The sequence below is a fragment of the Oncorhynchus kisutch genome, linkage group LG8, assembly GCF_002021735.2.
Source record: "Oncorhynchus kisutch isolate 150728-3 linkage group LG8, Okis_V2, whole genome shotgun sequence".
Taxonomy (NCBI): Eukaryota; Metazoa; Chordata; class Actinopteri; order Salmoniformes; family Salmonidae; genus Oncorhynchus; species Oncorhynchus kisutch.
In genome coordinates this window covers 9,670,559-9,683,020 of record NC_034181.2, presented here as the reverse complement: position 1 = coordinate 9,683,020, position 12,462 = coordinate 9,670,559, and the positions used below count along the sequence as shown (strand labels likewise).

The 12,462-nt window shown below is 44.7% G+C and overlaps 1 protein-coding gene across 4 annotated transcripts in view; it reads left to right on the top strand.

Moving 5' to 3' along the window:
• slc39a14 (solute carrier family 39 member 14) overlaps nt 1-12,462 on the top strand; it is a 54,264-nt gene that overhangs the window by 26,778 nt on the left and 15,024 nt on the right. For 2 of the 4 annotated variants that reach the window (XM_031829657.1, XM_031829658.1), the window contains exons 4-6: nt 137-314; nt 8,123-8,292; nt 9,679-9,801. In XM_031829657.1, the coding sequence (XP_031685517.1) occupies nt 137-314; nt 8,123-8,292; nt 9,679-9,801 (471 nt within the window). Of the gene's footprint in view, nt 1-136; nt 315-6,282; nt 6,791-8,122; nt 8,293-9,678; nt 9,802-12,462 lie in introns of those variants that run through there. The other 2 variants (XM_031829659.1, XM_031829660.1) reach the window with 2 other exon arrangements.

Genomic DNA, 12,462 nt, shown 5'->3' with positions numbered 1-12,462 from the left:
CATGGATAAGTTAATCTCACTTTAGTTTTCCATGAAGGGAAAACAGCATGTCCTTTATCAGATAGGATATGATTGGGGTTTCTTTTTGTGGTCAGTGTGTGTGTGTGTGTGACGGCTTGCCTGTTTCCCTCCACAGTGCTTACCTGGAGACACCCTGGCAGTTTACAGTATGAACGAGCAGTCTCGTCTGGATGGGCGTGGCCTACAGGAACTCTGCCCCACCATGCTTCAGCAATTGGACTCTGGCGCCTGTGGGGTGGAGAAAAAGGAGGAGCTTATCATAGACCCGCCTTCCAAACCCACTGCTGCTGAAGGTGAGCCTCTCTACTCCTATAGTCTTTCATTATACATTTGCAGTGTTTCCCCTACGTAAAAGGGGGGGGGGGGGCGGGCGGGCGTGGTAGTGTACGTAGCCAATGGTTGAGACCGTCCGGGACATTTTTATTTTATTTTAAATAAACATTTATGAAGCTAGTTTCCTGCAATTCTACACATGTTGCCATGGTTTTTGCCATGTTGTGATGCTGTCTGACTCAAGCATCACCAAATCAATGGGGGACCCATGTAATGACGTTTTGGGAATTTTAGATTCTCCCCGACTAGTTTTTATTTATTTATTTAGCTTATCTTTTCTACATACTTTATATGCGTGTTTTATACATGTTTTTTGTTGTTGTTGACAAATTTGGTTTGGCATACCAGTACTGCAGTTACAGTATACTGCTGACTGTTCACGTTCTGTTTATCAAGGCAGTTTAGTCTTATGTCTTATTTTAAACTTTCTCCCAAGAAGTTTTCATTAGAACAACACAATTCCCTCTTCTCTAGAAGTCTACTGTGGGTTAGAATTGGTCTGCAGTATGAAGTTCAGAGGAAGGTTAAAAATCAAAGCCTGTTGGTGATGTTTCTCCTTTAGCTTTCAGCATCTTGTACTTCCTGGTCCACTTTAGCACAGAACAGCCATTATTAGAATGCCACTGTCAGCAGATACTAGGTACAGAATCCTCTTAGCAGGTACAGATGATACGTAAAGGCACCTCCATCTTGGATCGATCTGGCTCACACTGCCCACAGCTTCTCAGCCTGCTGACATCAGAGGTTGGCAGGCCATGAAACTGGATGTCCTTGTTATTACTCTGGAAGCCATTTTAGTATCTGGTTCTAATCTAGGTGATTGTGTTGTAGATGTATGTAGGCTGCAGCCTAGGCTTTTGTACAGGCGCCTTTAGGGTATAGTTTAGTTTTATTACGTATAAATTGGCAGTATTTAGCATGCAAACAAGAACAGTAGCTACTAGCTAGCTCTCATCAGAGCCCAGTCTAAGTTGACCCAGTCTAAGTTGACCCAGTCTAAGTTGACCCAGTCTAAGTTGACCCAGTCTAAGTTGACCCAGTCTAAGTTGACCCAGTCTAAGTTGACCCAGTCTAAATTGACCCAGTCTAAGTTGGTGTAGCTGGTGGATATAAAAAGACTGTTAATGACAGGCTTTGAGAATGTAGTAAACTAGTGTGATCCTCCCACTGGGGCGCTGCACCTAGAATTACACTACATAGAAAGGACATTGTAACTCTCTGTAGAAAGTCATGATGATTTTACAACTGTGTCAGGTACTACCTCTTCTGTTTTCTGTTTTCTGTGGTCTAACAGCACTTGTGGTGTGTTTTTAGAAACCAAACTCAAGAATGTTGATATGCCTTGCTCTGCCATCTCTATACCAGCTAACAGTTCTAGTTGCAATTTGCAAAGATTCTAAACCCATGAACTGACACTGCTGGAAAAGAGCTCTGTACTGTGATTGTGTCAGTGAATGTTATCTAGATGTTCTTCAAGAAGATGTTTAAAAAATTCTCACTCTTTATGGTATTTGTCCATTTCTGTGTGTTAATTTCTGTCAAGAGAAGCATTGATACAGGATGTGTTTTGGCCAGAGATACATTTTCACTTATCTTCCGCTAATGTGCAGTCCTGGGTTCAAATAGTATTTGAAATCTATTGTGTTTGCTTAAGCCAAAACTGGAGTGGTAGATGGCATGGTTTATACTTTTGAAACTATTTCATTGGCCCTATTGCGCCAGGCAAGCTCAATCACAGCTTAAGTACATTTAAAGATTTTGAATACTATTTGAACCCAAGTCTGGGACAGGGTATTTGGCCAGCTGTGACTCGGGCTGAGGTGCTACTAGCTGCTGCAGTGGGGGCAGAGTGATGTCGGTTCAATGCGTCCCATTGCCCTCCTTTTAAAAGTCTGTTCATGAAATGGCCGTCTCTGTTTTGCTCCAAGATTTGTGCTCCCATTTTGTTTAGAATTTCAAGCACTGTATTTGAAGATGACTGCTTCCTATTGAGACAATGTTTGTTCATTATGCAGAGGGAAGGAGGGTTTGGTCCGTCCTTTAAATGTTTCCCTCTTTGCAGGTTACACTATAATTTTCCTAGTTAACTTAAAGGTTACGTTGATGCTAGGGAGGACGGGTTGAAGTTGCTTTGTGGTTATGTGGTTGTTTGACCTACTTTGAGTGCACTAATTCTAAGTCACTTGTACGTTGCTGTCGATAACCGCATCTACTAAATTACTCAAATGTAAAATGTCATGTTCTAACCACACGACTTAGGATGTAACTGTCAGCGACGCTTCTTTCAGACAAGGATGTGGGATGGATCAATTCCTTTGAAGTGTTTACACTAGAGGTCGACCAATTAATCGGAATGGCCGATTTAATTAGGGCCGTTTTCATAACAATCGGAAATCAGTATTTTTGGGCGCTGATTTAAAAAATATATTATTATTAATAAAAAATAATATTTATTTTTTATTTTTTATTTTAAATTTGTTTTATATATATTTTTTATACCTTTATTTAACTAGGCAAGTCCGTTAAGAACACATTCTTATTTTCAATGATGGCCTAGGAACGGTGGGTTAACTGCCTCGTTCAGGGGCAGAACAACAGATTTTCACCTTGTCAGCTCGGGGGACCCAATCTTGCAACCTTACAGTTAACTAGTCCAACCCAATAACGACCTGCCCCTCTCTCGTTGCACTCCACAAGGAAGACTGCCTGTTATGCGAATGCAGTAAGCCAAGGTAAGTTGCTAGCTATCATTAAACTTATCTTTATAAAAAACAATCAATCATAATCACTAGTTAACTACACATGGTTGATGATATTACTAGATCAAATCAAATCCAATTTTATTTGTCACATACACATGGTTAGCAGATGTTAATGCGAGTGTAGCGAAATGCTTGTGCTTCTAGTTCCGACAATGCAGTAATAACCAATATTATCTAGCGTGTCCTGCGTTGCATATAATCTGACTGAGTATACAAGTATCTGACTGAGCGGTGGTAGGCAGAAGCAGGCGCGTAAACATTCATTCAAACAGCACTTTTGTGCGTTTTGCCAGCAGCTCTTCGTTGTGCGTCAAGCATTGCGCTGTTTATGACTTCAAGCCTATCAACTCCCGAGATGAGGCTGGTGTAACCGAAGTGAAATGGCTAGCTAGTTAGCGCGCGCTAATAGCGTTTCAAACGTCACTCGCTCTGAGCCTTGGAGTAGTTGTTTCCCTTGCTCTGCATGGGTAACGCTGCTTCGAGGGTGGTTGTTGTCGTTTTGTTCCTGGTTCGAGCCCAGGGAGGAGCGAGGAGAGGGACGGAAGCTATACTGTTACACTGGCAATACTAAAGTGCCTATAAGAACATCCAATAGTCAAAGGTTGATGAAATACACATGGTATAGAGGGAAATAGTCCTATAATTCCTATAATAACTACAACCTAAAACTTCTTACCTGGGAATATTGAAGTCTCATGTTGAAAGGAACCACCAGCTTTCATATGTTCTCATGTTCTGAGCAAAGAACTTAAACGTTAGCTTTCTTACATGGCACATATTGCACTTTTACTTTCTTCTCCAACACTTTGTTTTTGCATTATTTAAACCAAATTGAACATGTTTCATTATTTACTTGAGGCTAAATTGATTTTATTGATGTATTATATTAAGTTAAAATAAGTGTTCTTTCAAGTATTGTTGTAATTGTCATTATTACAAATACATTATAATTTTTTTTGGGGGGGGGGCGATTAATCGCTATCCGCTTTTTTGGTCCTCCAATATTCGGTGTCGGCGTTGAAAAATCATAATCGGTCGACCTCTAGTTTACACCGTAGTAGTCTAGTCCTGTTTTGAATTACATAGGAATGAGTTTCCTCCGCCCATAAAAACTACATCCTCTCTGCCCTGCTTAAAAAAATGAAGTTAAAAAAACAGTTTGTCTTTTGTGTCCATTTGAATGTACCTTATGATGTCACTGCAATGATGAGAGAGATGTTCTTCTATGTTTTATTATCTCTCTGTCATACTGTGTTTTAACCGTGTTGGATCTTGCCAAGTTATCTGGTTTTAAGAGGACCACAATGGAAATAAAGTCCCAGACTGTGTTATCCTCCATGATTTTACTGATGTGCATGTATATGGCGTTGTCAAGTTTTATGTGTGCTTGTTTTTTGAAATGGTCGAATGAATAAACTAAATTCTTCTTACAGACCTTGTCACTTCTGCAATCCACACCACAACCAAAGTTAAGCAAGCTTCCTCTCCCACAGGATACAGGTGTTTTATGTGTGCTGAAAGGAAACTCTTAACTCTTCATTTACATTACAGGAGTTTTATGCTCAAAACCACCGCAATGTGGTCTACATGTCGACCGCGCCTTTCCACAGTGTGACTTCTCCTCCTTCCCTTTCCACAGTGTGACTCCTCCCCTCCTCCTTCCCTTTCCACAGTGTGACTTCTCCCCTCCTCCTTCCCTTTCCACAGTGTGACTCCTCCCCTCCTCCTTCCCTTTCCACAGTGTGACTCCTCCCCTCCTCCTTCCCTTTCCACAGTGTGACTTTTCCCCTCCTCCTTCCCTTTCCACAGTGTGACTCCTCCCCTCCTCCTTCCCTTTCCACAGTGTGACTTCTCCCCTCCTCCTTCCCTTTCCACAGTGTGACTCCTCCCCTCCTCCTTCCCTTTCCACAGTGTGACTTCTCCCCTCCTCCTTCCCTTTCCACAGTGTGACTCCTCCCCTCCTCCTTCCCTTTCCACAGTGTGACTTCTCCCCTCCTCCTTCCCTTTCCACAGTGTGACTCCTCCCCTCCTCCTTCCCTTTCCACAGTGTGACTTCTCCCCTCCTCCTTCCCTTTCCACAGTGTGACTTCTCCTCTCCTCCTTCCCTTTCCACAGTGTGACTTCTCCCCTCCTCCTTCCCTTTCCACAGTGTGACTTCTCCCCTCCTCCTTCCCTTTCCACAGTGTGACTCCTCCCCTCCTCCTTCCCTTTCCACAGTGTGACTTCTCCCCTCCTCCTTCCCTTTCCACAGTGTGACTTCTCCCCTCCTCCTTCCCTTTCCACAGTGTGACTTCTCCCCTCCTCCTTCCCTTTCCACAGTGTGACTCCTCCCCTCCTCCTTCCCTTTCCACAGTGTGACTTCTCCCCTCCTCCTTCCCTTTCCACAGTGTGACTCCTCCCCTCCTCCTTCCCTTTCCACAGTGTGACTTCTCCTCTCCTCCTTCCCTTTCCACAGTGTGACTTCTCCCCTCCTCCTTCCCTTTCCACAGTGTGACTTCTCCCCTCCTCCTTCCCTTTCCACAGTGTGACTCCTCCCCTCCTCCTTCCCTTTCCACAGTGTGACTTCTCCCCCTCCTCCTTCCCTTTCCACAGTGTGACTTCTCCCCCTCCTCCTTCCCTTTCCACAGTGTGACTCCTCCCCTCCTCCTTCCCTTTCCACAGTGTGACTTCTCCCCTCCTCCTTCCCTTTCCACAGTGTGACTCCTCCCCTCCTCCTTCCCTTTCCACAGTGTGACTTCTCCTCTCCTCCTTCCCTTTCCACAGTGTGACTTCTCCCCTCCTCCTTCCCTTTCCACAGTGTGACTTCTCCCCTCCTCCTTCCCTTTCCACAGTGTGACTCCTCCCCTCCTCCTTCCCTTTCCACAGTGTGACTTCTCCCCCTCCTCCTTCCCTTTCCACAGTGTGACTTCTCCCCCTCCTCCTTCCCTTTCCACAGTGTGACTCCTCCCCTCCTCCTTCCCTTTCCACAGTGTGACTTGTCCCCTCCTCCTTCCCTTTCCACAGTGTGACTTCTCCCCTCCTCCTTCCCTTTCCACAGTGTGACTTCTCCCCTCCTCCTTCCCTTTCCACAGTGTGACTTCTCCCCTCCTCCTTCCCTTTCCACAGTGTGACTTCTCCCCTCCTCCTTCCCTTTCCACAGTGTGACTTCTCCCCTCCTCCTTCCCTTTCCACAGTGTGACTTCTCCCCTCCTCCTTCCCTTTCCACAGTGTGACTTCTCCCCTCCTCCTTCCCTTTCCACAGTGTGACTTCTCCCCTCCTCCTTCCATACCACCCTGTGATGCCTCCCCCTCAGACATCACACACATGACCTGTGATCATTACTGCTCCTGTAGTCAGTCCTCTGTGATCATTACTGCTCCTGTAGTCACAGTCCTCTGTGATCATTGTCACAGCACGCAGAGTAATTCTCATATTAAACAAATGGCATGTGTGCTTCAGTGTTCACTTCAAACCCTCTCTTTGGTGTGTCGTGTGCCTCCTCTTCTCCCTCCTTCTCCCATCAGTGTGGGGTTTCTCTATTCTGAGTGTAACCCTGGTCAGTGCCTTCTCTCTCACCGGTGTGTTCCTGGTTCCCCTCATGAGGACGAGTCACATGCGCCGGGCGCTCGTCTTTTTCATCGCCCTGTCCATCGGGACGCTCTACTCCACCGCTGTGTTCCAGCTCTTGCCAGAGGTGCGGTATCCATCAATCCCCTGTTGGGGGAAAAAGTCAACCCCAAAAAAAGATTTCTCCCCCATCCTCTCTCTCTATATACTCCCTTAACAACAATGCCCCAACGACCACAGCACTCTTCTCTATTCTTCACCTCCTCCTGGGCATTTCCTTCTCTTTCTTCCTGGGGGTGTAATTAGCAGCTTAGGAATTGTCTTGTTCAACCAACCAGTGGTCATCAAAGAGCTACTGTGATTCTACATTTGCTTCAGTGATTTTTTTTCCTACCACTGGAATTGTGGACTGATTGTTCTCTCTCTTATCTGTGTGTGAGTCTACACGGGCTTGTCTGGCTACTCTGCACTCTTCGCTGGCTGTGGAATATATATGCCATCTGTGAGACTGATTCTCCTTTGAGAGAGGCTGGCTGGCTGACCTGCTGGTTGGCTGGCTGCACAGTGCATCGTACCCCTCTAAGTTCACCTCAGGGGAAACCAGGCCAAGTGGGTATTTGCTGCTCCCAGTGTTACACAACTTTACCCCCTTTCTCAAAATACGATTGGTGAATTTGGTGTAAAGAATAAAATGCCGCTCTCAGGCAGTGGGACTGTTTAGTCTGTCTGCAGTGAGACAGCAGGAGCTCAGACCATGCCCTGGGGCCGCTGGCAGCTAGCTAGTGGAGTGGTGCAGAGCAGACACGCACCTGGCCTGAAAGACAATGGCGTGTGTGTGTGTGTGTGTGTGTGTGTGTTCCTAGCTACCCTTTCCCTATCTTTCTCTGGTTTTATCTGATCGGTCTTGCGTTGCGTACTCCCTAATACCCACCTGTATCGTGTGACCAGTCCAGTGTAAGCACCAGTGGTTCCAGGTTGCATCATGAAGGCCTGAGGATTCTGCTTCCTCTGGTCTGCGATGACATAATTACTCCCTCATCTCTTAATCACAGGCTGTTTGGGGTTGGAACACTGGTCTGATGGGAAACAAATCATGGTGTCTCCTCTTCATACAGTGATCTCACACACACACACACACACACACACACACACACACACACACACACACAGGTCTGTGAATGGACATTGATTGTGAATAGACAGTCAGTGTCCATTGATTGGGCATTTCCTGTTCTCTGGGAACAGAACTGTTGAGGGTGATGTGATTTATTTTCTTCAGGGCTGACATTAACTGGTGTTCTCAGGTTAATCCTTCTACTGCAAAAAATAATATCTTTAATGATTTCATGATGTTAATTTAACTAATTTTCCCCTTTCCTTTTTTCCTCTCCTCTTTGGTCCCCCTTCTCTCCCCTCTATCTTTCCCTCCCTCTCTCCCCCCTCCCCCGGTCGTGGTCAGTTTGGGGTTATGGCTTCCTGTGTGTGACCTTCATTTCTCTGTGTTCGCTGGTTGGGGCCAGTGTGGTCCCCTTCATGAGGAAAACCTTTTACAAGCGTCTGCTGCTCTACTTCATAGCCCTGGCCATTGGCACCCTCTACTCCAACGCCCTGTTTCAGCTCATCCCAGAGGTAGTGTGAAGGGCACTCTATTCCCTACGTAGTACACTCCTTTAGGCACCCTATTCCCTACGTAGTGCACTCCCTTATTTATTGAACAACTTCAGAAACTTATTCCCTATGTAGTGAAATACTTTAGTGCCCTATTCCCTACGTAGTGCACTCCTTTAGGCACCCTATACCCTACGTAGTGCACTCCCTTATTTATTGAACAACTTCAGAAACCTATTCCCTATGTAGTGCACTACTTCTGGCACCCTATTTCCTTTTATAGTGCCCTACGTTTAGCTGAGGCTATGGCCAAAAGTAGTGCACTATATAGGAAATAGGATGTGCTCCTCTACCTCAGATGTTCCCTCCCTTCAAGCAGCCCCCAGCCCAAATGAAACCAGACTTAACTACGGTCATGCCCGGCCCATAGATTAATTAGGAGAACCACACACTTAAATACCAGTGTCACTTTATTGCCCCCTTATATGGTTCTGAAAAGCAGATCCGTTGAGCTGCTGGTGGGCCTTCCTGGGAAGAGGGAAGCACTGGGGAAAAATAGTATCTGTAGCTTTAGTCTGTTCTTAGATGAAATACAAAATTCACCTCCTCCACCTGGGTCCATTTTGCACCAGAAAACCCATCACATATCAGTTGTCACATGATCCCAAACCAACATGGCAGAGAAGAGTCATATTTGGAACCAGACAGTAGATGACCTTAGCAGACAAACAGCCCAAGGTGTTAGTGAATGTGCTGATTACAGTGAAATACAGATACAACGTCTGCCTTTTTTAAATGTTTGAAGCAGTATTTTGCCGTTTGATAGCGCTCTAAACAGTATTTTTATTGGGGATGTTTATAACAGTAGGCTATCTCTTAGCCTGGTACTGTGTCCTTGAGGAGAGAAACTGGCTAGCGTTTGTAATATCCTGTCCCTCCAGCCAGCCAGCCAGGGGCTGTTATGTCTTTCTCCCATAGTCTCAATAAGATATCAGGGAGAATTTACTTAACATTTGACTTCCTGAGATTAGTTGTCACCTAGTATTGTTCACATACCATTTTATAAAAGAACACTGACAAGTGTGAAGTTAGGGATTGGTATTACCAATCTTACATTTTTTTTTAATGGACTGAAAATCCTTCTCAATGCCACATATAAACACATACAGTAGGTCAGAGACCTCGATTTAAAAGTGAGAAAATGGCCGTAACTGACATGTTCAGCTTCAATTGTGCTGAATCATGACGCAGCCACAATTTGGTTCTCTTCCCATGTCAGAGTCCCTAGCTAGTTCATTCAAGCCAATTATATTTTTACACAAATCTTTTCACAGTGTGATGTAATACCCTGCTATTAACCAATTGGACTGATGCATTCTAGTTAACTATGTATATTATCCTCCCTAGGCGTTTGGTTTTAACCCTATGGTGGACAACTATGTGTCTAAGTCCACGGTGGTGTTCGGAGGATTCTACCTCTTCTTCTTCACTGAGAAGGTCCTCAAGATGCTGCTCAAACCCAAGGATAAGGTGAGTCTGCGTCCAATAACTTTTGCTTTGGGTAACGGTGAGGTAAATGACTGAAAAATGCACAAGGATGACAAACATGAGATATGTCATTGCTTTCACCCTGTCTGTTTTTTTTTATGGTTTAAAGGTTCAAGAGGTTTAAATGGCACTTCTTTTTTTTAAACATGACATTTGTTTGCCTGGTGCAAATGTGTGACTGTGTGAACCTATTGGGATTGGTCAGAAACCAGAGGAGTGTTATGTACTGCACATGCATTATATATATATATATATATATATATATATATATATATATATATATATATATATATTTATATATATATTTATATATATATATATATATATATATATTTCTATATAAACTCAGCAAAATAAAAGAAACATCCTCACTGTCAACTGCGTTTATTTTCAGGAAACTTAACATGTGCAAATATTGGTATGAACATAACAAGATTCAACAACTGAGACGTAAACTGAACAAGTTCCACAGACATGTGACTAACAGAAATGGATTGTGTCCCTGAACAAAGGGGGGGGGGTCAAAAGTAACAGTCAGTATCTGGTGTGGCCACCAGCTGCATTAAGTACTGCAGTGCATATCCTCCTCATTGACTGCCAGATTTGCCAGTTCTTGCTGTGTGATGTTACCCCACTCTTCCACCAAAGCACCTGCAAGTTCCCAGACATTTCTGGGGGGAATGGCCTTAGCCCTCACCCTCCGATCCAATATGTCCCAGACGTGCTCAATGGGATTGAGATCCAGGCTCTTTCCTGGCCATGGCAGAACACTGACATTCCTGTCTTGCAGGAAATCACGCACAGAACGAGCAGTATGGCTGGTGGCATTGTCATGCTGGAGGGTCATGTCAGGATGAGCCTGTAGGAAGGGTACCACATGAGGGAGGAGGATGTCTTCCCTGTAACGCAAAGTGTTGAGATTGCCTGCAATGACAACAAGCTCAGTCCGATGATGCTGTGACACACCACCCCAGATCATGACGGACCCTCCACCTCCAAATCGATCCCGCTCCAGAGTACATGCCGGTGTAACACTCATTCCTTTGACGATAAACGCGAATCCCACCATCGCCCCTTGTGAGACAAAACCACGACTCGTCAGTGAAGAGCACTTTTTGCCAGTACTGTCTGGTCCAGCGACGGTGGGTCTGTGCCCATAGGCGACGTTGTTGCCGGTGATGTCTGGTGAGGACCTGCCTTACAACAGGCCTACAAGCCCTCAGTCCAGCCTCTCAGCCTATTGCGGACAGTCTGAGCACTGATGGAGGGATTGTGCGTTGCTGGTGTAACTCAGGCAGTTGTTGTTGCCATCCTGTACCTGTCCCGCAGGTGTGATGTTTGGATGTACCGATCCTGTGCAGGTGTTGTTACACGTGGTCTGCAACTGCAAGGACGATCAGCTGTCCGTCCTGTCTCCCTGTAGTGCTCTCTTAGGCGTCTCACATTACAGACATTGTAGTTTATTGCCCTGGCCACATCTGCAGTCCTCATGCCTCCTTTCAGCATGCCTAAGGCACGTTCACGCAGATGAGCAGAGACCTTGGGCATCTTTCTTTTGGTGTTTTTCAGAGTCCGTAGAAAGGCCTCTTTAGTGTCCTACATTTTCAGAACTGTGACCTTAATTGCCTACCGTCTGTAAGCTGTTAGTGTCTTAACGACTGTTCCACAGGTGCATGTTCGTTAATTGTTTATGGTTCATTGAACAAGCATGGGAAACAGTGTTTAAACCCTTTCCAATGAAGATCTGAGAAGTTATTTGGACTTTTACGAATTATCTTTTGAAAAAGGCATGTTTCTTTTTTTGGTGAGTTCATAACCTTATAGACGTGACCCAATACACCTGACCATATTGTAGCGTTTCTCAGCCCAATGAACCCAGGCTTCAGGACCAACAGTCATCTAGTATGTTTGTGCCAACACGAGATCACCTGATTTCAAATCGTCAACTAATTTATCGTAACACCTTTTTAGCTAGTTCAATCAGGTGTGCTGGTGTTGGAATTGAACAAATGTGAAAAGACTGGTATTCCAACTTCCAGGAAGACTAGGTTGAGAAATCTTGTTCTGTAGCGGGGCTCTGTAGTGCTCATAAACATAGTCTCGACCAGGGCTTTTCACACACACCGATAAGCATCCACTCTTTAGATGGATTGGAGAGATGTTACGGTTTGCATTGTGCCCATGTGGATAAAATCATATGAGTCAAGGCTGGTTTAGCTTGTGTATCAGGGCGTTGGTTTTATGAACAGTAACCGTTGCCCTTCAACTGAAACGGGTGTGGAATGTTGCCTCTGCTTAATGCATCTGGGATGATGACGTCAGACGGTTGTTGTTGGGTCTGTTTGCTTTGTGTGGTGGAGACCTTATTTGGACGTGAGTCAATGACACATTCATAATTACACGTGTACTTAAGACAGACTGAAGTGAAGTAGACACCTGCAACACAAGTTCACATGCAGAGTCTTCAGAAAATGATTCACATCCCTGGACTTTTAACCCGTTTTGTGACAGCCTGAATTTAAAATGGATTAAATAGAGATTTATTTTTCACAGACCTACCTACAAATACCCTATAATGTCATTTTATTTTAACAAATTAATAAAAAAAATAAGTATTCAACCCCTTTGTTATGGGAAGACTCA